This window comes from Panthera tigris, chromosome A1 (genome assembly GCF_018350195.1).
Source record: "Panthera tigris isolate Pti1 chromosome A1, P.tigris_Pti1_mat1.1, whole genome shotgun sequence".
Lineage (NCBI taxonomy): Eukaryota > Metazoa > Chordata > Mammalia > Carnivora > Felidae > Panthera > Panthera tigris.
This window is the reverse complement of record NC_056660.1, coordinates 144,960,270-144,986,125: the sequence shown is the minus strand read 5'-3', so window position 1 is coordinate 144,986,125 and position 25,856 is coordinate 144,960,270. Positions and strand designations below refer to the sequence as shown.

Sequence of the window (25,856 nt, the reverse complement as noted above, 5' to 3'; positions counted from 1 at the left end):
ACCCTTGACCTAAATAAACCTCATCAACTGATCTAATTTTTGAAGACCAATCTTTTTTCTTAGATGGGAGGGTGAAGGGACTCTGAGATAAGTCAAATAATGATATCTTTCTGCCCCACCTGACTGCTACACCAGCTGAGAAATAAAACAAGGGGTAAGACAAATGGAGTCCAAAATGCCACCTTCATTACAGTGAAAGGCCAAGATGCCAAAATTTAGTGCAGGAGCAAAATTATCTGAAACTGAATCCCTCCCCACAGAAGCCAGATATGACTGCCTGTCACGTCAGCAGTGGGTTCTCAACAGGGAAGAGAGGGCTGGTGCAGAAGAAATGGGAAAGGTCTATTCCAAGGGGAGGCTGGGTCTCAAAAAGGAAAGAAGGGCTGAACATACCCAGACTATTTTTCCTAATTAACCACAGATGTCATCCTTAGCTGGCATGGAATGAGTAAACTGGCAGAGAAATAAGGAGTTACATTAACTTAACTCCTTCTGCTTGGAAGGGAATACTAGAAAAGGGAAATACTTACTCTTTTTCTTGCCCTACTCCCCCAACATTTCAAGAACTACTAAACACCATTCTTTCACAACAAAGTGCCTATCAGTTTGCACATACCTCTGGTAACCTACAGATAGCAGGTTGCAATTTATAAGAATACTGTAATCTTAAGAATTGCACCTCTTATTTTTCCTGATATTTTGCTGGCTAGAAAATTGTTTTTCACCATTGTGTGCCTTATTTACTTAACATGCATTAAAATTTTTTCTGAACTACTTAAAAGTCAAAATTTTACTTTATAACTAATCTGAAAACCAACAAACATGCTATAGTTAACTTAAGTCTTAATTTCCTCTTTGTAAAATGGTGTTAATAATAACACTTACCACACAGGTGTTGTTTTGAAGATTAAAACAAATTAGGCATGTGAAGTCCTATGCCTGGCACCTAAATAGTGCTCAATATCTATTAGAGATGGTGGTGGTGGTGATGTCATGATTTCACTCTTCCATCACGGTTTAAGTCCAAATTATATTCAGAATTTTGTGAAATCTTCTCATCTCCAATGCTATTTCCTACAATCTCTTATCTGTGCTATTTCATCAGCCCCCTCCTTGGATAAACTGACTCCTCTCTTGCCCCTTCATAGTGCCCTTCCATAGCAAGCACAGTGATTTTTTAAAAATGTAGATCAGATCTTGTAACTCTCTTACTTGAAGCCCTCCAATGGCTTCTCATTGTACCCAGAATAAAGTCCAAACTCCTTATCAGGGCCTACAAGTTGGACTTGAGCTGGCCCTGTCCAACTCTCTAACCTCATCTTCCTCTATTATCCTGCTGACTGTCTATGCTTCAGCCATGGTAGCCTTCTTTCTTTCCCTCTAATTCCTCAAGCTGATTCTTATTCAGGGGGCCTTTTTAAGAAATTTAGGCCCAAGGTTGAGGAAAATTCTTTCCATTTCCAGGCTTCAAATTAAGTAATAAGCTCTTTCTTTATCAGAAAATGAAAAACTCAAAGCTCCAAAAACAAAAATTAAATCATTTTTTTCTTCTCTTAGCTATAGTAATCAAAAGCTTTCATTCATAACACACTCTGACCATTGGTTCATGCCTTGTTATTTGCTTTTCATAATAATATAATAATTAAACACAATACCTAAAATAAATCATAACCCAACATCCAACTATGACCTTCCCACATCCGCCCTCACCTCTCATCACTATTATCACCCTGAATACAGAACACAGAAGACCTGAACAGCACTATCAACCACTTTGGGCCAATGAACATTTATAAAACATTTTTCCCAACATCAGCAGAAAATGCTTTTTTTTCAAGGGTTTATGAAAAATTCACCAAGAGTGATTATATTCTGGGCTATAAAGCAAACTACAACAAAAATTTTGTTAAAGTTCTTAGACCATAATGGAATTAAACTGGAAATGAGCAACACAGATATTTGGAAAATCTCCACATATCTGGAAATTAAGAAACATAATTCTAAATAATCCATTGTTCAAAATTAGTAAATGTTTTGAATTGAATTAAAACTAGAATGTAACCTATCAAAACTCAAGGCATGCATCAAGCAGTGCTTAGATATTTATACCATTAAATATATAGAAAAGAACAAAAGTCTCAAATCAATGACCTAAGCTTTCACTTTGAAAAAACTGGAAAAAGAAGAGCAAATTTAAATCCAAAGCAAGCAGAAGAAAGTAAACAATACAGACAAGACCAGAAATCAATGAAATTAAAAACAGAGAAACAGAAAATCAGTTAAAGCAAAAGCTGGTTCTTTGAACAGATTAACAAGATTAAAAAACTTTTAGCTGACCAAAAATGGAGCGGGAAGACACAGCTACCAGTGTCAGGAATGGAAGATGAGACATCACTACTCATCTACAGATATTAAAAGAATTATAAAGGAATATTACTAACAACTTTATGGCCATACATTAGACAACTAAGACAAAATGAACACTTTCCTTGAAAGGTACACAACCAAAACTCACTCAAAAAGAAATAAATAACCTGTATAGTATTATATTTCCTAATGAAAACCTCCCAACAACATATATTTTTATAACGTTCTTATGTTAATGTGTAATAGAAAGTCTGAACAGCTTTACGTAGTAATTATTAAAACTGAGATGAAATAGACAAACTCTTAGAAAACTGACTTACCAGATATGAATCAAGAAGAAATTGCAGTTCTATGAATGTTTCATTAATTATTAAAGCAATTTAGTCTGTATTTAATATTTTCCCACAAAGGAAACACCACATCCAGATGACTTTGCAGCATGTTTTACTAAACCTTCAGGTACAGAGCATCCCAACTTTAGATGAACATTTCCTGTAAATATCAATTCAATTTGTAACTTCTTTTTGCTTTCTTTCAGGTGTTTTTGTGGAGCAGAGTTTCTTAATATGGTCAAATTAGCCATTCATTTCTTCTTATCCTGTGTAGTTCATGAAGATATTCACCTTTGCTACCTATTAAGAAATTAAAAAATTTGTTGTTGACATGTAGGCCCTCAATCTGTCTGGGGGTGATTTTTGTTTTCAGCCTGACATGGTGATCTAATTTAATGTAAGTAACCAGTTTTTGTGCAACTCCACCAGTCCTTCCTTTATACATTGATCTGACATCTAGTTCTGTTATTTAATAATATTCTATATATAGGAGTCTCTTCTGGCCTCTCTATTCTGTTCATTGGTCAATTTATCTACTTCTGTACTAAAACTGCACTATCTTATGTAACTTCATAGAAATTTCTCGTATCTGGTAGGGCCAGGTCTTCAGAAGTGTTCTCACTATTCCTAGCTTTTAACTCTTCCAGCTTCAATCTCATGGTTCACTATGATCCTTGCCTTGCAACCACTCTGAACTCCTTTGCCCTTCCTCTGTCACATTCACCTGACTAGACCACACTCCCAGTCCTATTACCCAGCTCTCAACCTACTAAGTCACCATATTGAGTGTGAAGAAAACACAAAACCTAATCCCCAGTGTGATGTTATTAGTAGATGGGTTGTTTGGGAGCTGATTAGGTCATAAGGGTGGAGTCTTCATGAATGAGATTAAGGCCCTTATAAAAGGACCCCAATATGTCAATTATATCTCAATAAAACTGGAAAAAATATGCAAATAAATAAAACAGACCTCCCCGCCCTGAGAGCTACATTCGCCCTTCTGCTATTTGAGGTTATATTAAAAAGGGATGGATCAAGAAATGAGCTCTCACTAGATACCAAATCTGCCAGCACCTTGATCTTGGATTTCCCAATCTCCAAAACTGTAAGAAATAAATTTGTCATTTATAAGCCACCCAGTCTATAGTATTTCTTTAGATACCAAATCTGCCAGCACCTTTATCTTGGACTTCCCAATCTCCAGAACTGTAAGAAATAAATTTCTGTTATTTTATAAGTCACTCAGCCTATAGTATTTCATTATAGTAGCCTGAAACGACTAAGGCACTATCCCTCAGTATAACAGGTATAATAAAAGTGTTTACATTTTAGTGTTATTAGAATTAAGTAAGTTGATAAATATAAGTCACCTAAAACAGTATGTGGCACATAGTATTATTTAACACTAGTAGTGTTATTCTAGATGATGATTTCATACTCTATCCTCTCTCCTCTAATGTCTTTTCCCTGCTCTTCCTCTGTACTGATGACCTTACTGGTTTCAGTAAGGAAACAGTGATCAAAAGAGAAGTTCCACATTTTCCCACCAACAAATCTTCCAATTTACTTGTAGTGGTACCCCTATAGTCTGCCTTCTCTATTTCTATAGATAAATTGTTATTATTCCTAAGGTCAATTCCTCCACTTGGGGACCCTTCTAGTTTCCCCAAGGACTTGTTCACGCAATTATCCCCTTCCTCTAATGAACTATCCATTTTTCTTCTCTATTGGAACAATCCCCTACAAAAATGTCATACAGTCTGCCATCTTAAACAAACTCATCCTCACTCCACATCCTCCTCCAGACAGAACCCCTTTTCTCTGCACATTATAGAAATATGCTCTCCAAAAATATGTCAATAACTTCTGTCTACACTATTTTATTTCCCGCATTGTCTTGGCTCCAATCCAGATCAGGCTTACATCTTTGCAACTCCATGGGAACCCCACTTAACAAAATCACTAAAATCATCCACATTGCCAAATGCATGATAATTCTCAGTCCTCATCTTACTTTCCTTTCACACTCGCTCACTTCTACTTAACTTGGCTTTGATGAGAGTACAGAATCGGCCACTCTTCAGGCTATTTTGCTTCACCTCCCTTTTGTATCCTAAGTTTTAGTGTGCCCAAGGCTCAGGTCTCCAACCTTTCTCTGTTCTAACTACAGTCATTCCCTAAGTGATATTACTTACGGCTATGGCTTTCAATACTGTCTATTCACTCACTGATAATTCCCTTGAACTCCCCCACATATATCCAACTACCTACCTCCCATACCTACCTAGAGGTCCAAAAGGCATCTCAAACTGACACATTGATAACTGAACTCGTAATTTCCCCTTCTAAATCTGTTCCTCTCCCAAAATATCCCACTTAATAAAGAACACCACAAATCACCCAGTTGCTCAGGTTGAAAATCATAATTCCTCTCTGATATCCTACAGTCTTCAGCAAATCTCGCCGGCTCAACCATCAGTGTATCTAATCCAACACTTTTTACCACCTTCACTGACAGTCCAAGCTATCATTACATGTCTCAACTGGACACCCTCCCAAATGGTCTCCCAGATTCATCTCTTACAGTTTTTTTTATAAGTGACCCTATATTTTTATAGGATCAAACCTGTAATATCCTATCATTACTCCCCTGCTCAAAACTTTTCAATGGCATTCAGTCACACAAAGAGTAAACAAAGCCTTTACCAGGACCTACAGGCTTCACAATTTCCTGTGCACCTTAGACCTCATCCAGTGCCACACTAGTCCTCACTCACTGAGTTCCCCCTCCTTGATTCTTCAGTTCTGAAAAAGTGCCCCCTCTCATTCTCCTCATTGAGAGCCCCTTTTCCTGAATGCTCCACCCCATATACTTTGTCTAACTGGTTCCTTTTCTTTAGGATCTCAGTTCACATGTAATATCCACAGAGATGGCTTCTTAAACCCATTCCAGAGTAGCCACCCCCATCCCCAAGTCACCACCACCTGACGAACTTTATATCCTCTAGAACACTTATCAGTATTTAAAACTTTCCCACTTAGGAGTGCCTGGGTGGCTCAGTCGTTTAAGCACCTATTTGGGCTCAGGCAATGATCTAAGGATTCCTAATATCATGATGGTGGTGGGGGCTTCCGGCTCACAGCACGGAGCCTGGTTGGGATTCACTCTCTCTCCCTCTGCTCCTCTCCCGCATCTCTCCCTCTCTCTCTCAAAAACTCTCTCAAAAAAATAATAAACTGCAAAAAAAACCTTTCCCATTTATCTTTAAATACACTTATATATTATTTCTGCTTTCTTGCACCTGGAAAATAATTTTTTTTTAAGAACAGATAACTCTCCTGTACTAATGCCTAGCACGAAGAAAACAACTTTAAGAATAATTGTGTAATGAACCAACATCCCAGAGATCTCTCAAATCTATTTCATTCTACAGGAGAACCTTAAGTTTAAAAAGTTAAATGAATCACCTAAAATGGCATCAGTTAAGTGACAGGTTTTGTTTTAAGGCTTGGTCTACTTCCAAATGTCGGTTTTACAATACATGGCTTCACTGATTTTTTTTTTTTTTTTTTTTTCCAATTTACGATGCTGCTAGAGTAGGGTTTAAGGCTCAGAGGTCTAACTTTCCAAACTACAAGCGTTAAGGCCTCCACTCTACCACAAACAGCCACAAACCAGGTACCTCCCTTTAGTCCGACTCAACTCCACTAAATCCCGCCCCTTCCTGGGTTTGCCAAGAGCACCGGCGCCTCCAGGGAGTCTCAATGCAAAGAGTTCTGGGATTGGTAGTCCACTTTCCTTCTGTCTCCAGCCTTGACATAAAACGAAATAAACAGCAATGCAAGTTAGGTGGTTCAGAATTTCACACAAACTGAATAAAACTCAGATTCTGGAAAGTGGTGCAAACTTGTCATTTTCAAAGGGTGCCAGCTTCGGATCAGGCACTGCGCAGACAGTTGCTTGGGTCCTTGGCTGGGCGGAGCTTGTTCGCAGTGGCTTGTGGCTCCTTCCTGTGCGCCTTCCCTCTTTTGCTCGGGCCCGTGGTGCTGGCAGGATGGGTGAGCTGTTCGGGTTTGGGCTGAGGGGCCTGCAAGCTGAACTCGGGGGCTCGGGGACGGGCGGGAGAATAGAGACAGAACGGTGAGGACGCTACCGGAAGGCCCGCTGGGGAAGGCCGGGGAAGCGCTGCTGTGGCAGGCACATGGCCGGGTGCGGAAGGAGCCCATGCGGCGTGGAGGCCGCGGAGCTCGCCTTACCGACCGGCGTTGGGTAGCCGGTGCCGCTCTGGAACTTGACAAGGGGCTCATTCCTTTGGGAAAACGCACCAATCGGAGTACTTGTGTTCGCCCCTTTGTTGGTCCGAGGGATCCTTTGAGGTTGAGGTTTAGACCATGTGCTACATTGTAATGAAAGAGCCTGTTGGCTTGTAGTCCAGGTGAGGCCAGGGTTTTAGAAGATGTAAAATGACTGGAGTGCTTGCGGAAGAACTCATAGGATTTTGAATTTTAGGCAAGTGTCGTGGTCTTCGTACTGCCAGGAAGCTCCGTAGCCACCGACGAGATCAGAAGTGGCATGATAAACAGTACAAGAAAGCCCATTTGGGCACAGCCCTGAAGGCCAACCCTTTTGGAGGCGCTTCCCATGCGAAAGGAATTGTGCTGGAAAAAGTGTAAGTGAAAGTCCACACTTTTTCTTCAGGGTTTCTTTTACTATGGTAACGCGAAACAAATACATCTGAAGTGGTTAATTTTAGATACAAATTCTAAAGTGTTTGGGTAGAATATTTGTCTGGAAGTTGGTAACGTGAGGGCTTAGGGGTTAGGTAACTAAGGGTTTTGAATCGCTTAGGGATAGCATTGGAGGGGGTTGGTAGTAACAATGAAGGGATGAGCTGTCTTAAGTAATTGCCACTCAACCATTTTATTCTTAGCAATCACATCTTTCTAGTTGGGACAATTAGGGTAAAGAGAAGTTTCTTGCCTGAGGTTGCAAATCTGAGGTTGAGTTGCATGAAGGTTGACTTTACAAAAAAATGATAATTTCTAAGGCACTAATCAATGCACTGCCAGTCAGTAGTCTTTGTACCTCTTATTTTTGATTCATATTTTTTACAACTGGTAAGGGCCCAGAGATTTTCCCTGAGGAAAAGCTTGGTTGAAATCACAGGAGTTAACCAATTTAGGATTAGACCGACTAGGTGGAAAGAGCATAATGTCTAATGAATTCTCTGCCTAACAAACTAAAATGTATGCCTTCTCAGAAAGGCACCTCACTGTTTTGCTCTTTATGTTTTAGAGGGGTTGAAGCCAAACAGCCAAATTCTGCCATCAGGAAGTGTGTCAGGGTCCAGCTGATCAAGAATGGCAAGAAAATCACCGCCTTTGTACCCAATGATGGTTGTTTGAATTTTATTGAGGTAAGTGTGTTAGTCTGCTGTTGCTTCTGTTTTTGAGATGGTTTTGCCCGGTTTTTTATATGAAGAATGGGTATTTTTAGTGATTGCCACTCACACTGGAAGTAAACTGTTGATTTTATTCTAGGAAAACGATGAGGTTCTGGTTGCTGGATTTGGTCGCAAAGGTCATGCTGTTGGTGACATTCCTGGAGTTCGCTTTAAGGTCGTCAAAGTAGCCAATGTCTCTCTTTTGGCCTTATACAAAGGCAAGAAGGAAAGACCAAGATCTTAAGTTTTGATGATGAAAACGTGACAATAAATTTTCATATACCAAAAATGTTTTGTGTCTTATTTTCCTTAGTATAGAGATGCAGTGTATACCTTTCCATTTAAGGAGAATGGGAATACCATTAATTCAGGATTCTCTACAGTAAATGGGATTCATAGTTTTTTCTACTCTCTGTGGAATAAATGTTCAGTTCCTGTATAGAGAGAGGGTTTCAAAAACTAACTGCACTTAAAGCAGGAATCATGTCGGGAAACCCTAGCAGTGTACTTTCTGAGATCCATCTCCCTGGGGACCCAGTATGATAAACGCCCTCAAGTTGCTCCTTGCTCTGGTGTTTGAGTATCTAAAGGTTCGCAATCCATGTTGTAATTCTGTTTATGACAGCAAGAAAGTCACTAGATTATTGAGTGGAAGTGTATGCCTGGCAAATTGAGACATAGAAGAAAAACTTGTTTGGGGCTCCTGGGTGGCTCAGTTGAGCATCTGACTCTTGATTTCAGCTCAGGTCATGGGATCGAGCCCCACATTGCATCAACCTCCACACTGAGCATGGAGCCTGCTTAAGATTTTCTCTCTCTAAAAATGATTGTAAAAATCAAAACAAAAATACTTAAAAGCAAGAATGTTGAACTATAGAATGATTAACCTAAATGTTCTTTGTACTGACTGTCAGTAACTGATAGTTTGACCTTGAGGTTTATTTCATGGTACAAAGTAGAAGTGATCAGTTAGAAATGATCTAGAAGGAATGTAGCTTGATAATTGAGATTGGGTATTGGGTACATGGGATTTTTTTGTCCATTCTTTCGGATTTTTATTCCGGTATAGTTAACATACAGTGTTCTCTTAATTTCAGGTGTACAGTCTAATGATTCAACACTTCCATACATTACCTGGTGCTCCTCACAAATGGACTCCTTAATCCCTATCACTTCACCTATTCTACCCCCTACTGCCTGTGGTAACCATTAGTTTGTTTTCAGTAGTTAAGAGTTTTTTGAGTTTTTTTCTTGCAGCATGGCGCAGTCTGTTAAGCAGCCAACTTCAGCTCAGGTCATGGATCTCACAGTTTATGGTTTGAGCCCCAGGTCAGACTCTGCTGACAGCTCAGCCTGGAGCCTGATTCGGATTCTGTATCTCCCTCTCTGTCCCTTCTCGTGCGCTCGCTCTTTTCTCTCAAAAGTTTGTTTCTTGGTAGTGTCCTTAACTCTTGTTTCAAAATTTCCATAGGAGAAAAATAAAATCTCCTGTCTAAAATGAAGCTTATTAGCTTTGTCAAATTTTATCGGAGGAACTGCTGTTGGCAGCATTAGTAAATGTGAATTAATTTGCTCTTTGAATATAGCCTAGTGTTAGGTTATGTTTAGGATCTTGGAAAATGAAAATTCTTTGGCTTTCAATTTCCCATAAGACCAAAACCATGGTCCTTTCCACAGTATAGCAGATCGGTGTTTTGTCTGGTCCTTTCCTCCTCCAGCAGCAATGAACTCTGCCTTGCTCAAACTTGAATTTCCCAGGCAGTTTCAGGAGACCCCTCACATTCCACCTGCTGCTTCTCCCACCTCAGACCTCATTGATTCCCAAATACATCACACATCACACTTGTGTTTATGCTTGTCACAAATGATTGTGTTATTTGTCTTTCCAAAAGAATGGGGAGTGGCTTTTTTTTTTTTTTACTGAAACACAAAGTCTGACATTTAAATTGTGTAAATTTAATAAGTACACTTATTAATTTGATACATTTATATGTGGTAATAAGACAAGATGGGCTATCCTTGATTTCTATTTCAGGGTTTACTAATGTGTGTAGTTGCATAGGTATCCACTAAGTCATTCTCAAAGGCTGACCAGATACTTTCCAGTTGACATACTGGCCCAACCAGGGAGATCTCGGTCTTGTCTACCCGGCCTGAACCACAAGAAGCCACCAAGGGCCACAAGATCTCATCCCTGTGGTCAGGTGCAGTGTAGGGAGCTGGGAGGTGCTGCCTGGCAGTGCAGGAGGGAGGAGGCTTGGGGAAGGTGAGAAGGCGGGTGGCACTGACACCTACCCACTCCTCTGCAGTGTGTCCTTTTTTCTGCCATGTTGAGACCTCGGCCAAGTCTATAGAGAAGACACCTGGGAGTTAAGACATTCTGTGACAGTGGCTCACTCTTGTCTGCTGGGTGCACCAGGGATGCCTGTTCAATAGCTAAATGACTGACAGACACAAATCCACCTCATATACCTCAAACCCCAAGTGTTTGATCTGCTTCCTTCTTAACGGCTCCTTCTGCCTCCTGTGTATTTCTCTCACCCATCCCTCACCACCTTGTGACCCACACTGCCCCTTCTTCAATCCAGCATGAAGTGTGTGCCTGGTCTGTGCCGCATGTGTAAGCTGTAGGGTGAGAGAAACAAAGCACTCACCTTGGGTGCAAAACTTAAGCAAAATCCCAGCAGATTTTTTTCCTGTAGAAATAGAAAAGCTAATTCTAAAATTTATATGAAAAGGTAAAGGAACTAGAATAGCTAAAACAATACTGAAATAAAGGGTGGAGGAATCACAAAACTTAGTTTTAAGATTTAGTTTATAGCTGCAGTAATGAAGAGGGTGTGGTATTACAGAAGAGGTAGACACAGATCACTAAAATAGAATCCATTGAAAGACACAAGTAAGACAAACTGATTTTTGACACAGATACAAAAGCAATTCAATGGAGGAAGGCTAGTTTTTACAGTATACAATATAGACTTTAATTTGCAAAAAAGAACAGACCTCAACTTAAATTGCACACCTTATACAGAAATTAATTCAAAATGGGTCATATATATGAGTGCAAAATATGAATGTAAAATATAAAACTAAAACTTGTAGAAGAAAAGCCTTAATGACTTACAGTTAGGTGAAGAGCTCTTAGACAATACATCAAAAGTACATTCCACCAAAAAAAAATAATACACTGGCCTTTTTCAAAATTAAAAATTTTATTCTGCGAAAGATCTTGTTAAGAGGGTGGAAATATGGAAACACAGGGGCGCCTTGGTGGCTTAGTTAAATGTCCAACTCTTGATTTTGGCTTAGGTCATGATCTTGCGGTCATGAGATCGAGCCCTGTGTTGGACTCTGCATTGGGCATGGAGCCTACCTTAGATTCTCTCTCTCCTTCTCCATTGTCTGTCCCTCCCCCACTCCCCCTCTCCCTCCCTCTCCAAAAAAAGAGAAGAAAAAAAAAAGGATGAAAATACATATCAGAGACAAGCCAAAAATATTTGCAAATCATATACCCAACAAAAGACTTGTATCTAAAGTATATAAAGAACTTTCTAATCTCAAAAGTGATGAAACAAGCAGTCCTATTACAAAATGTATGAATTCCCTTTGTTTCATTCTAGGAACATGTCTGGTGGCAGGATTTGGTCATAACAGTCATGCTGTAGATAACGCTCCTGCAGTCTGTTTCAAGGTTGTCCCAGTAGCTAACGTTTCTTTATTAGCTTTGCACAGTCAAGAAAAGAGACTGACATCATAAATTACATATTATGATAAAATTTTCACTAACGGCAGCTTGTATAATCTTTATTTTAACCGATAAAATCTGTTTCAATGGATCATTCAAGTTTCAACTCACATTTCTTATGATATTACAGTTGAGGGATTGTCTTAGCAGGTTGTACTAAGCATTCTTACTTTCTAGCACTGTCCATATTATTTGGTTAAGTGATGTTATGTTTGTTAGTATGTAAGAAAGATGAGTGGATTTCTAAAGCTTATTGTCATTATAATATGACCACAGGAGTTCTAGACCAAAGCATTAAAACATTAAAGCCGCATGATTTTATGTCTCATTAGGAGAAAGTCATTTTTAGAGTGACACATTTGAAGGGACACATGACCACAGATAACCAACATTTCCAAATATGCACACACCCAGTGGCCACCTCATTCAGGTTGTCATTCAAGCCTTTCATGTGTGGTGTGTAACTTCAAAAATGAGGGGACCCCTCGCACACAGAACCTTGAAACTTTAGCCACACATGATGAGCACCATCAGAATCCCTTCCTTTTAACACATTCGGCTTCCCAGACAACCTGAAGCTTTGAACAGTAATTCTAGTGCTAAGGAGTGCTGCTCCCTCAGAAGGGAGGAGGAAATGATGGCCCCATATCACTCTTTCAGATCTTCCAGTCAGAAAAGTACTTTCCACATGTCTACCAAGGATCTGCTTGGTTCTTTGTGATAATATTGACATGAATTCTGTTCTCTACTGATGGTGACGAGGTTTTTTGTTGTTGTTTTGTTTTGTTTTTTAAAGTCTGGTTTTCTAAAATCTCTTTTGCTGTGGTTAATTAGAAACAAAACAAGGGGTCAAGTTACGTGTCTGGATTAAAAGTGTAGGGCATATTGAACATACCCAAATTTTCAAGTAAGTTTAGATGCTATGAATATATTATGCTTCCTTACCACTTTTAATCAGTCAGCTAATGTTTAAATCTGTACAATAGTGGGCAAAGTAAGCCACATGTTAAGTAATATTGCATTTTAATCACAGCTGAGAACAGTTGAGAGAAACACTACTTGCTGAAACATGTTTTGTCTATTAACACTTGCTTTGGAAACAGTGATAGGAAATAGGTGGCTTTGTCATATCACTTTTTTCCCCATCAGGTTTGTGAATTTATCCAATCTTAATTATGTCTTTATATTTTTTCTATATAGTTTGATGCTCTGTTTTGTGTGTATTTGCAGGTAGTAAGACCCTTTCCCCTTCTTTAGGTTCTCCGTAAGTTCCATTTTTTTACCCAAAACTCTTAATTCCATATACAATAGTTGATCTTGTTCCTTCTGTATTTTATACATTTTCTTATTTATAATTAAGTAGTTTTTTTTTTTTTCTGTCACTATACTCCTCTTTTTCTTGATCAGGACATAATACGGAAGCCATTGTGAATGCAATTTATTGATCAAGTGTCTTGATCTAGGATTTGTCTCATAGATTTTAGAGAGTCTAGGAATCTCCTGCAACTGTGTGCAGAATTTTCTGATATATATTAGGGGTGGGTGTGATTTATGTGGGTGTGTATATGCAAACACACACACACACACATTTTTCTGAAAATGGGTTCTGCACATTCTTCAGACTTTTAAAGGGGTTCCTTCACAAGAAACCAGCTATTAAATCTGTATAATAATGAATAGATTTTGTCACATATTACAAAATTGTCCATTTTAATCACAGTTGAGAACAGTCACAAGAAGTTGTCTATGGTTTGGTATCATTGATGAAATGTCTCCAATGTGGTGAGGATCTGTGGATGGATTGTCCAGTCTGCAGAAATTACAAAATGTACATTTCACCTTCTGCCTTGATGGTACCAGCTGACCTCATGGAACAATGGGCCATTTTAGAGAAAAGTTCTCCAATATCACTGGCAAAGGCATAATCAGAAAAAGGGTGCAAAGCCTCACCTCAGGAGTAAAAGCAGAGGATAAGAACCCAAAGGTGTTATAACATGTAAGACTGCAGTAAAACTTGATAGAATAGATCAAATAAAAAATGTTCAGTATGCACCTGTAAAAACAAATGACATAATATCTATAATTTTATTTAAACTATTTGAGCAAATATAAAGTTTAAAAAAGGTTAAATGAAGCAAATATGGCAAAAATCTTGGTAATTACTGATTCTGCTCTATAAGTATGTGAGGGTTTATTATATATATATTTTTTTGCAGCTTCTGCACAGCAAAGGAAACAATCAACAAAACTAAAAGGCAACCAACGGAATGGGAAAAGATATTTGCAAATGACATATCAGATGAAGGGCTAGTATCCAAAATCTATAAAGAGCTCACCAAACTCCACACCTGAAAAACAAATAATCCAATGAAGAAATGGGCAGAAAACATGAATAGACACTTCTCTAAAGAAGACATCCGGATGGCCAACAGGCACATGAAAAGATGCTCAATGTCGCTCCTCATCAGGGAAATACAAATCAAAAACACACTCAGATATCACCTCACGCCAGTCAGAGTGGCTAAAATGAACAAATCAGGAGACTATAAATGCTGGTGAGGATGTGGAGAAACGGGAACCCTCTTGCACTATTGGTGGGAATGCAAACTGGTGCAGCCACTCTGGAAAACAGTGTGGAGGTTCCTCAAAAAATTAAACATAGACCTGCCCTATGACCCAGCGGTAGCACTGCTTGGAATTTACCCAAGGGATACAGGAATGCTGATGCATAGGGGCACTTGTACCCCAATGTTTATAGCAGCACTCTCAACAATAGCCAAATTATGGAAAAAGCCTAAATGTCCATCAACTGATGAATGGATAAAGAAATTGTGGTTTATATACACAATGGAGTACTACATGGCAATGAGAAAGAACGAAATATGGCCCTTTGTAGCAACATGGATGGAACTGGAGTGTGTGATGCTAAGTGAAATAAGCCATACAGAGAAAGACAGATGCCATATGTTTTCACTCTTATGTGGATCCTGAGAAACTTAACAGAAACCCATGGGGGCGGAGAAGGAAAAAAAAAAAAAGAGGTTAGAGTGGGAGAGAGTCAAAGCATAAGAGACTCTTAAAAACTGAGAACAAACTGAGGGCTGATGGGGGGTGGGAGGGAGGGGAGGGTGGGTGATGGGTATTGAAGAGGGCATCTTTTGGGATGAGCACTGGGTGTTATATGGAAACCATTTTGACAATAAATTTCATATATAATATATATATATATATATATATATATATCCTAATTGTTTAACTCCAGCTTTCTGGTTTTATTAGAACCAGTATATGGACAGTCAGCTCTGATGGAAGCAAAACAGAGATTTGGGGCAATTAAATGGACAATAAAAAAGCTGGAAAACTAACTCTAGCAACACTGAGAAATGCATAGCCTACTAGGAAGAAGTAAGCTGAGAATCTATGCAAAATTTAGCAAGACATAAAGAAAAAAAGGGTCAGCTCAGTAATAAAAGCAAAGTAAAATAAAATTATTTTCAAAGATTTTAGGGAAAGTAAAGCACAGACTACTGCTGGGAATGTAAATCATATAGCCTTAGTAGTGAACAATTTAGGGACGTGAATCAAAAGTCTTAAGACATTTCATATCCTTTGATCTGGTCATTCCCTTAGTAACAGTATAACCTAAAGCAACTGCTTCTGCACACATTTCTTACTGCATTAGATCTCCGAGGGAGGGGCTTTGTCTACCTTACTGACCACTATATCCCTAGCACAGGTCCACGCAGGAAGTATGTGCTTAATGGATGTATGTTAAATAAACAGAGAAGAATTAGAAACAACCTAAACGTCCAATAGAATTATTTGGTACATTTTGATACAGAAGATATACTAGTCATTGTAAGTTGATTTTTCAAAGAATATCAAATGACATGGGATAATGCTGTCAATATAATGTTATATGGGAAAAATAAGAATGTAAAATTATATATGGAATGATCCTAATTAAATATGTCCAAACTAGTATGAGGAAATGCAGCAAAATTTTAATTGCAGTTATCCATGGGTGATTCCCACTTAAGCACATTTGAAATGTTCGCCTTCAAATGTTTCTGTGGCTTCCAAGTTATTTATTAGGACAAAAATCTTTTCCAAAAATGAATTTTAGGGGTGCCTGGGTGGTTCAGTCAGTTAAGTGCCTGACTTTGGCTCAGGTCATGATCCTGTGGTCTGTGAGTTCAAGCCCCATGTTGGGCTCTGTGCTGACAGCTCAGAGCCTGGAGCCTGCTTCAGATTCTGTGTCTCCCTTTCTTTCTGCTCCTCCCCCACTTGCATTCTGTCTCTATCTCTGTCTCTCTCTCTCTCAAAAATAAATAAACATTAAAAAAATTAAAAATAAATAAATAAAAATGGATTTTAGTTTTATAGGCTAAGGCTAGATAAGTATAGCATTACAAAAAGAGCCAGTCTTTGATTTCTTCCAATCCAAGTTCCCACTCTCCAGTTTGAGGTAACCATTCTTACAAGTTTGGTGTGTGTCCTAGATCATTTTTAATGGTTTTACATACATATACTGTATATGTACTATAAAGAATATGTGGTATTGGTATATATTTTTTATAAGTTGTGTTAAGTTGCTTGCATATTTATCATCTAGTTTTTGCTTTCTGTTTTAACTCAACAATCTATTTATGAGAACTGCCTATTTTGAGATTGGATGGAGATTCAATTCATTCCCCTTAACTGCTATCCAGCATCACATTCGATTTAGCCATTTCCCTATTAGTAAGTAGGTAAGGGCCTGGATATTCTCTCTCTTTGAATCTGCTGAAGAAAGGGATGGAGGAGACCACATCCTACTCTGCTGCTGGTGTCAGGGGAAGAAGTCTTCTCAAGGCAAAGAGTGGGATGCAGTTCCCAAAAGAGGAAAGCAGGTCCAGGTCCTCGTGCCTGCAGAAAGACCATGGGAGCCTTCCCCCCTCAGTATTCGGCCACATATACAAATATTCCACAAAGATTTATTGAGTAATTATCATGTGTCAGGCACCATGCTAAACCCCAATCTGGCATGCATGTGTAAATAATAATGCACCAAAGGCTGTGGATATACTGAACTATGAATTCCCATTAACCTATCAGAGTATGCTTAGATTTCTGCCTTAGTTGTAACTGACTTCTGGGTACTGAAAAGCTTCAGGGGCACCTGGGTGGCTCAGTTGGTTAACCGTATGACTCTTGGTTTCAGCTGAGGTCATGATCTTGTGGTTTCCTGAGTCCGAGCCCTGCATCAGGGTCTGTACTGGCAGTGTAGAGCCTGCTTAGGAGTCTCTCTCTCTCTCTGCCCCTCCCCCACTTGTGCTGTCTCTGACTCTCTCAAAATAAATAAATAAACTTAAAAAAAAAAAAAAACAGCATTGGGGCACCTGGGTGGCTCAGTCGGTTGAGCATCCAACTTTGGCTCAGGTCATGATCTCACAGTTCATGAGTTCCAGCCCCGCGTCAGCCTCTGTGCTGACAGCTCAGAGCCTGGAGCCTGCTTCAGATTCTGTGTCTCCCTCTCTCTCTGCCCCAACCCACTTGCATTCTGTCTCTATCTCTCTCAAAAATAAATAAACATAAAAAAAAATTTTTTTTTAAAAGCATCAAAGTAACGCAAGAAATCATAAGTCAGACATAGGATTTATTTATTCTTATGTAAAGTATATTTCAGGGTAGGAAAAAAATGTGAGTTTCCAGTTTGTTTTTTATAATTTATAAAATGGGACTTGGTGATCTGTAAAATCACTTTCAGTTTTAACAGCTTAGAATACAGGATACTTGCAATAGGGCTCTTTTACCACTAGGTGCCGCTATTGACAACACAAAAGTTACAAGCAAAGGCTTTATACACTGCAGTACTGCTTGAAAGAACACTACAAAATTTAAGAATAAAAATGTGAAAGCACTTTTACAGACAAGCCCTATAAAAGGACGTATGTGCATATTTAAATAGCTCAGTTCCATGGGCACAATAGTTAAGTACTGCCTATATCCTTCTGGAACAACCTTCAGCAACTTACTGGTCAGCAGTATAAGGGGGGAATCAGAGGGTCTTAGAATTGGAAGGAAGCTTATTTGTCCATTAGTTTTCAAATCTCTGTTTCCTGGAGTGAGAAATATATTTCCATGCAGGCGCAGAAATACACACCCATATAAACAGATTATATGTATATATAGCTGAAGCCAAAGTTTCACCAAACAGTAATATCCTTACCATGTGCAACCTATTTTTTCCATATATTTGTAAAATAATAGAATATATAAATATTTAAATATATATATTTACTTATATATCTGCCCCCAGTTCTGGCACAGAGCTCCTAAACCCTTGTGATTTCTTAAGCGATGAGAACATGAGGAGCATTTCTTCTAATACTTGGTCTTTGATTCTGGCTCCCGACACTGACTTCCTAAATCCCTTGGAATTTCCTGGGTGATAGGAGTATCTTTTGATATAAGGAGCTGACTCTTGGTGGGCTCTTGAACAGCTTCAGGGTGGGGGCTGGTCACCAGAAAGACCAAGGTCTGATTCGAAGCTTGGGGCTTTCAGACCTGTTCTCCATCCTCTGGGAAGAGGGGAAGGGCTAGAAGTAGAGTTAGTGATCATTCATGCCTTCATGATGACATTTCCATCAAATCCCAAAAGTACGAGTTTGAGAGAGCTTCCAGGTGGACAGAAGCTCCTGCACCTGGGACTCTCCAGGCCTTGCCCTACGTAGCTCTTCATCTGGCTGTTCATCTGTATTCTGTATCATATCCTTTGTTACATAATCAACCGGTACACGTAAGTGTTTCCCTAAATGTTATGAGCCATTCTAACAAATTACTGAACCCAAGGAGGAGGTCATGGCAACCTTGGTTTATAGTTGGTCAGTCAGAAATACAGGTGACAACCTGGGACTTGTGACAACCTGGGGTCTTACATGGGGAGGTCTTGTGGTGCTAATTCCAGGCAGATGGTATCAGAACTGAACTGAATTGCAGGACACCAGTTGCTACTGCAGGATCATTTGATGTGTGAAAAACTTACACATCTAGAATCAGAAGTGTGGTGAGTGTAGTAGCATGAGAGTAAAGAAGATAACACAGGGAATGTTTCCCAGACATATTCTATTTCATAAAAAATATACATATATACTAGTCATAAACTAATAACTAGTGATCTAATACACGTCCTTCCATTTAATACATTAGGAAAGAGAGGCTCAGAGAGGTGCAGTGACTTGCCCCAGGTAACACAGCCAGGAAACAGGCATTCCAGGCACTGGCAGGTTTGGTTTTGGAAGGTCCTGGGTAAAAACTGAAAAATATCCTTGGCATACCCCCAGCCCTTTATGCACTCCTACCTTCTAGAGCCTGTGGGCCAGTACCTGCTTGTGATAAAAACTGACAAAGTAGATGTGTGACTAGTTATACACAATCATCATTTAAAAAATACAGGATCTTTGCAAAATGCAAGAGTGATCATTTCAACTCTTCTACTTGCATTCCCTCAGTGGTTCTTTCTGTTTTTTAGGCCAGATACAAATTCTCAGTGTGGCAATAAATCTCCTCCAGACCTGGCCCCAGTCCTTTGAGCCAGCCTCACTCTTTGCCAGTTCCCCATGCATCTTCAAGGTCTTTCCTCCATTCTTGACCTGGCTAAATCTTAGATTTTTCGCAGCTCCACTCACATTCCTCTTCTGCAAACCTTCCCGGGCGCTGGCTTTCCACACCTTTGCCACAGCACACGTCCTACTGTCCCTGAGTCTTTTTCTTGTCTGTGTTTTTCACTGGACTGTGGCATTGTTATGAGCCAGGGTTATGTCTTTCTGTTTGTCATCCCTGGCCACTAACACCGGGCTAAGTACACAAGAGAAACTCAGTTGGTATCTGCTGGACTGAATAGTTGCATATTCTTATTCTCACATTTTAATCCTTAAAAAACCCAACTCACTGGAATATCAGCTGTTTGAATTATGTAAGAGCTGGTTCTGACAATGCAGATCTCCATTTTCTAATATCTTGAGAGTATGAATAAAAACTATACGTATCTCAGGAAAAATGGATGCAAAAACCCAGTTTTAACTTCCTTTACTTTAATACATCTTTATTTTAATACATCTGTGTTAGGAAGATGGTTAGTTTGGGTTTTTTATCCCCCAGTCTGTAGGCCATAGTATCAAATGATCAACACAGCTGCTGGCCCAATCCCCAGACTGAGAGCCTTCCCTGGATCACTTACAAAGGGCAGACAACAACTCTCATGTGCATGCTACCTTATAACATACCAAAGAAAGTGGGTAAGTTATTTTATTATCCATCATTAAGGAGGCGATCAGAGTGAAAGGGAGAAAATTAAATGCTACTATGACTAAGTGCAGTGAGTAATGAAGTGAGAGGTTGATCAGTGGGAGCTACGGTGGTCAGAGATGGCTTTGTAAGAGTGAATTATATAGACTAGGTTGAGAATTGAGTAGAGAGATGGAGAAGGAAGCATTTCCAGGTGGGAACCAGCAAGAACAACACTCAGATAAGGATGTGGGTGGAGACGACTTGCTTGATGGGGGGGTGGGGCCCATCTGTGTTGGGAAACAAGGTGGGAGGGAGGGAGGGAGAATGTATGCTGACACTGGATAGGAGCTGGGGCTAATTATCCCAGATCACCCTTACTCTTGTGGCACCCTTACTCTTGTGTTGGTTATGAAGCACATTCAGGTTGACTTAGCATTTTGATCTCCTTCCTGCTCTTGGTAGGTGAGTAGGATGGATGTTAATGGGTTTTTTAAAAATAGAAATGGCAAAACCCTAAAGGAGATTAGGAAATTTAGCCCAAGTCACACAGCTGGCAGCTCACCAACCTCACAGTCTAGAATTCAACACTTCTATTTCACAGACCAAGAATTACAGTCGGTCTCACAAATCACATAGCTGAGGACCAAGGAGGTGAAGTAACTGTTCCAAGGCTACACAAAAGCAGTTTAGGATACTGTTTGGTAGCTTTAACCAGCACTATTTCTGATTGAAGGGGTTTTGCATTATATTAACTGGAGAAGAAACCCGGAGGAAAAATCCTCATATTGCAGAGAAAGAGCTGTTACTTTGACAAAACAAAATATTTTCTAATGTTTTATAACTGTTGGGATAACAGTCTGTTATGTAGCTGCATTCTTAAAAATGGAAATTTTTATCAATCAAAAATTAAGTTTTTTTAAAGCAAAAACTATTCTGAAAAGAAATGGAGCTGCCTGAGCAGAGATATCTATCTGGGGGGAGTGGTCTCTACAACCTACAAGAGCTTTTCAGAATTATTTTCTGCCACTGATGAATTTTAAGGTCTTCATCAAGCAGACCAAAAAAAATTAACTTGAAAACAACACTGACACCAACAAAAACATTGTCCCTATGTGATTGATACTATCCCTCAGAATCTGATAGCAAAGGATAACTAATATTTCCAAACGAGTACATCATCCAGATGACACATTATTATAATTTATTTAGTTTTTTTACCCCAGAAATGACATGGTCTGAGAAATGACTTGCTGAGAAATCTGTGTTTACATTAGGGAGAGTGGATGGGGTGGGGGGGGTGGTGGGTGATGAAAATCCCTGCAGAAGTTGAAAAGATGTTAAGTGGTAAATACCAAAATGCCCAGCAAGCATGTAAGCAGGCTCTCATCCCAGCATGAATATGTGCAGCTCAGCATTTTAAAATTTACTTTTAGCTTTTCTAGCAGTTTGAATTAACCCATTCTCTACTTCCACTCCCGGTGTGAGAGCTCAGCCTCGAACCTACAGACTAAAAGTGCAGGCACAGTCTACTGTGATCGGCCAGTAGATAACCCCCTCACCCCATGGCTTCCTCCAAGTGGGCTGTCTCGTGAACAAATGTCTCCTAGACGTTCTTAACAACCAGGAGGCCTGGAGCAAAGTCCAGACAAATGGTAGGAAGTAAGTCAGGCTTGCTGGAGCTCATACAGAACTGGAAAAGGCCTATTGGGAGACCAAAACAATACAAATAAATGCCACACTAAAGGTACGTCCAGATCAGAGGTTCTCCAGAAGCAGGTGGGTCAGAACCACCCCAGTGAGGCTGTTTCAGAAGATAGCCCCAAGCATTCATAGTCATAAAAGATCCACAGGTGATTCTAAAGTACATTCCTCATTGATAGACACCGATCTAGGCTGTCTAAAGAGACAATTACATTTTGTCTTAGTTTCAACCCCTGGGCAAGTTAAAATGAAAAACAAAACAAGCAAATCCAAACCAAAAATTCTTCCAGATTAGGTATACAGTATATCAGTTACTACAGACATTTGCTTCCAATAGAAAAAATAATCCATGTCAAAGTCTTGGTGAGTCGAAATGTTGCATGGTATTTGTCCTATTAAAACCGGGGCTGGCCAAGTATACTTTTGGTGTCCCTCATGCTACAATTTCCTAAGTTCTTTGGCCCAACAGAAGAAAGTTAAGAACAAAAACAAAACAAAATTCAAGAGAATAAAAGAAAGTTAACTGAGCAACAAAGAATTATTACAATTCTGAAATAAAGCCATCCACTCCTGTGTTTGGGTGAGTGTTATTGTAGCAAAGTCCAATGCTTCCTAAACGATGGGGCCCTGCCTGACTAAAAACCTAAACAAACAGTCCATGTTCAGCCTATTAAAGATGAAAGAAGACTTAACATTTGATGGGGCCAGTGAAGACCCTAAGTGTAACAGAGATAACAGCGTCTTTGTCATAGCAAACCACTCAATGCGGGCTTTCCTTTTTACCTTGTTGATGGACATTTCATTCATCCTCAGAAGCTGCTCTGGCATAACTCAGAGGTAGATTTAGCCCAACAACTGGCCCTACAACGCTCAGCCAAGATGTGATGTAGTTGACACTCCTAGGAAACAAGTGAAAAAACAGGAAACTCTCATGTTTCCATTGTAGTTGGGTGAGAGGTAGAAAATCAGTTACCAACAGAAGAGCTGAGCTGTCTTCAAAGATATGTGCCCACCATGTGGAATTCTAGCATTTCCAAATATCAGCTCCATTACTTGACAGGAACTTGAGGTCCAAAGGGACTGAGGATCCCCAGTAAGGTAGTTAAAAGGGGAGTCAAGGCACTGGGACTCCTGACTCCCCTTGATGATTCCAATTTTACACTTAAAATTTACAGCATTTGCTAAGGTTGCATAGTGCAGTGGTTAAGAGCATGGCTCTGAGGCACAAATGCATGGGTTCAAATCCCAATTCTACCATCTAACTAGCAGTGTGAACATGGCCAAGTCATTTAATTCCTCTGTGCTTTAGCTTCCTCTTCTGTAAACTGGGTAAAATAATGGAAATTAGCTCATGGGGTGTTATAAAAATCCAATGTCTTAATATATCTAAAATACTTAGAACAGTGCCTAGCACACAGTAAAAATCAATAAACATTAGCCATTATTATTATTACAAAAAATATTTCTTTTTTAGCTTGGCTTTTAGAGTCACATAAAAAGATTTACACTTTTAAAATAAGAGTAAAAGCCAATGTATCTTGATGGTGTTTCTTACCTATTGATTTTTTGAGAATTCTTTAACACAGGAGTCATGAATTCATCCGTCTTGCAGGGATGAAGTACAAAAAAAGGCTGCCCAAGTATTGGATGCTCCTGTAGGAATCAGAGTTGGTCCAGGATTGCCAGTGTGAGTTACTTTGAAAAAGTTAAAACGCACAATCTGGTTTGTTAAAATAAAAGTTTCCTTTAAATTCCAAGTTACTAAATTAAGATACAGATCAATTTCAGTTTTTGAAATATAATTCATAATCCACACATGAGAAGAAGTTATGAATTGATAAAGTATAGAAGGGTACACAGTTTTGTTTACACAATACCAACTGTAGACAAATTTTATCAGTTTCCTCTCTTTGTCAACTAATGTTACTCTATGGCCTGTAATTATTCTCTGGTTTTTCCTCAAGGCTGTCTGTGAAGCCCAGTAGCCTGACCACGTGAACAATGTATTTCATTCGCCTCATTGTAAGGGAACCAAAATCTTTCACACTTTTTTTTTTTTTTTTTTACATAAACTTTGCCAATGTGTTGATTGTTTCAAGCATCACTGCGGTGCCAACAGGCACATGTTCAGTGGGTAGAATGGTAGGGGAGGGGAGAGGAAGCAGGAGAATGGTTTGCATTATTTAAATTGTTGTACTTCTGTCTGTCTCTTTCTGAGTTTCCTCTGTTTATCTGTTTCTATCCTTCTGTCTCTCCCAAGCTTATTGGGCCGTTTCTGTAAATCAAAACTCACTTGATGCAACGCCACTGCCTTCATAGGAGAATGACTGGATCCAAGATACGGGTCAGACCGCTGCCAGTATAGCGATGTGGACATAATTTGGCCAACAATGGGGAGCCCTAGGAGATTTCTATGTAGTGAGTGATCCACGCACAAATTGTGCCAATGCAAAAACAATTATTAACAATAAATTTATTGATCGTTTACATTGTAGATTCACAACTACGCCAAAGACTGCAAACTCAAATATTGCTATGGTCTGAATGTTTGCATCTCCCCATATTCATATGTTGAAATCCTAAAGCCCGGTGTGAAGGTATTACAGGAGGTTGGGCCTTTAGGAAGTGATTAGGTCATGAGGGTAGAGCCCTCAGGAATGCGAATTTGGACCTTATAAAAGAGATCCTGCCCCCTGATTGCTAGTTCACCCCCTTCTGCCATGTGAGGACACAAGAAGTGTGTGACCCGAAAGAGCGTCCTTATGAGAACAGGCTGGTATACTGATCTCAGACTTCAGAATTGTAAAAAATAAATTTCCGTGTGTGTAAACTACCCAATCTGTGGTATTTTGTTATAGCTGGCCAAGCAAACTGGGACAGATACCTACAGAGATCACACAGGTAGCATGAAGGAGCGAGGTCAGTTAAATACACAAGCAGGTGACAGGGACTGTGGGGAAATGGAGAGTGTGCCCAGCCAAGGGTAGGCTTGCTACTCTGCTCCAGCCAATTGTGCCATGTGGGAATGTAGGTTCAGTGTGCCAGGTCTTCCCATTTGTCAAAATAACCTAGCAATCCAGATTTTTATGTAAAATCTCCTAAATTTAAATTTTGGCACTTTTTTTTTTTTTTTTAAACATAGAGTGGGCCAAATAAAACAAGCCTGTTGGCTGGATTTGGACTAGGGGCCTAGCTTCTTCTCCTGGCTTCTTCTCCTCTTGTCAGCCAGTCCAAGGAGAAGCTGAACTCAGAGCATCCATGGAAAGAATTACGTGTGGTTGTTGCTGCTAACTCTACCGTCCAACCCCAAAACACTCATGTTGGTGTGCATGTGCACACACCTGCTCACAGGAAACAGAGGCACCATTCCACTGTGTATTGGAGATGCTGGGTATGGATATTTGGGGATGTATGTGTGTGCTGAGGGCTGGGGTATCCGCTGGGTATGGGGCAGTGTATGTCTCCTGAGCGCCACCTCCAGAGTCTGCCTAGTGGCCTGACTCTTACAGCAGAGCCTGGGCTCCCTCTTTCCTGCTCTCTTCCCACCCCTCCTTCCCATTCGAATCTAAGCAGAGCCTAGGGTCAGAGCCCCAATGTGTTATGCCTATAGCAAGTCTTCCCGTCCAGCTTGATTCTGGCTCTCCTTATATGTCTTAAACTAGTATTTATTAATTCAACACATATCTACTGATCATGTCTTATGTGTCTGCCAGGAACAGTTCTGGATATAGTAATAGAGATCACTGTATTGCAAAGATAAACAAAGTCCCTGATCCCAGGGAACTTTCATGCCAGTGCAGGAGACAGCCAATAAATTTATAGAACAAATAAATAGACAAAATAATCCAGAAAATAATAAGCGTTATGAATAAAATAAAACAGGGTCCCTTGATTTTGAGAGCATTTAGAACTGAAAAGCTCCTTTTTGTTGTTAAATAAATCCCTTAAATATGTTGCTAATCATGGCCACTCTTCTAGCAGTGTGTCAAAAGCATC

At 39.6% G+C, this 25,856-nt stretch overlaps 3 protein-coding genes across 14 annotated transcripts in view; 1 reads left to right on the top strand and 2 right to left on the bottom strand.

The window, feature by feature from the left end:
• LOC102972731 (V-type proton ATPase subunit S1-like protein) overlaps positions 1-6,514 on the bottom strand; it is a 39,546-nt gene extending 33,032 nt beyond the window's left edge. The window contains exons 1-2 of one of the 2 annotated variants that reach the window (XM_042989378.1): positions 6,168-6,514; positions 2,688-2,999 (exon numbers count right to left, since the gene is read on the bottom strand). The gene's annotated coding sequence lies outside the window, so the exon portion shown is untranslated. The remainder of the gene's footprint in view (positions 1-2,687; positions 3,000-6,167) is intronic. The other variant, XM_015536523.2, reaches the window with a different exon arrangement.
• A 9-nt stretch (positions 6,515-6,523) lies between these two features.
• On the top strand, positions 6,524-8,432 carry RPS23 (ribosomal protein S23). Its single transcript, XM_007079787.2, has 4 exons — positions 6,524-6,758; positions 7,210-7,369; positions 7,996-8,116; positions 8,241-8,432. Exons 1-4 carry the CDS (start codon positions 6,539-6,541, stop codon positions 8,385-8,387), a joined length of 648 nt encoding a protein of 215 aa, XP_007079849.1. The 5' UTR covers positions 6,524-6,538; the 3' UTR covers positions 8,388-8,432.
• A 1,733-nt stretch (positions 8,433-10,165) lies between these two features.
• Positions 10,166-25,856, bottom strand: part of ATG10 (autophagy related 10) — a 259,908-nt gene continuing 244,217 nt past the window's right edge. For 2 of the 11 annotated variants that reach the window (XM_042989445.1, XM_015536525.2), the window contains exons 7-8: positions 23,416-23,513; positions 19,944-22,759 (exon numbers count right to left, since the gene is read on the bottom strand). In XM_042989445.1, the coding sequence (XP_042845379.1) occupies positions 22,660-22,759; positions 23,416-23,513 (198 nt within the window). In that variant the 3' untranslated portion in view covers positions 19,944-22,659. The other 9 variants (XR_006218746.1, XM_042989415.1, XM_042989395.1 and 6 more) reach the window with 9 other exon arrangements.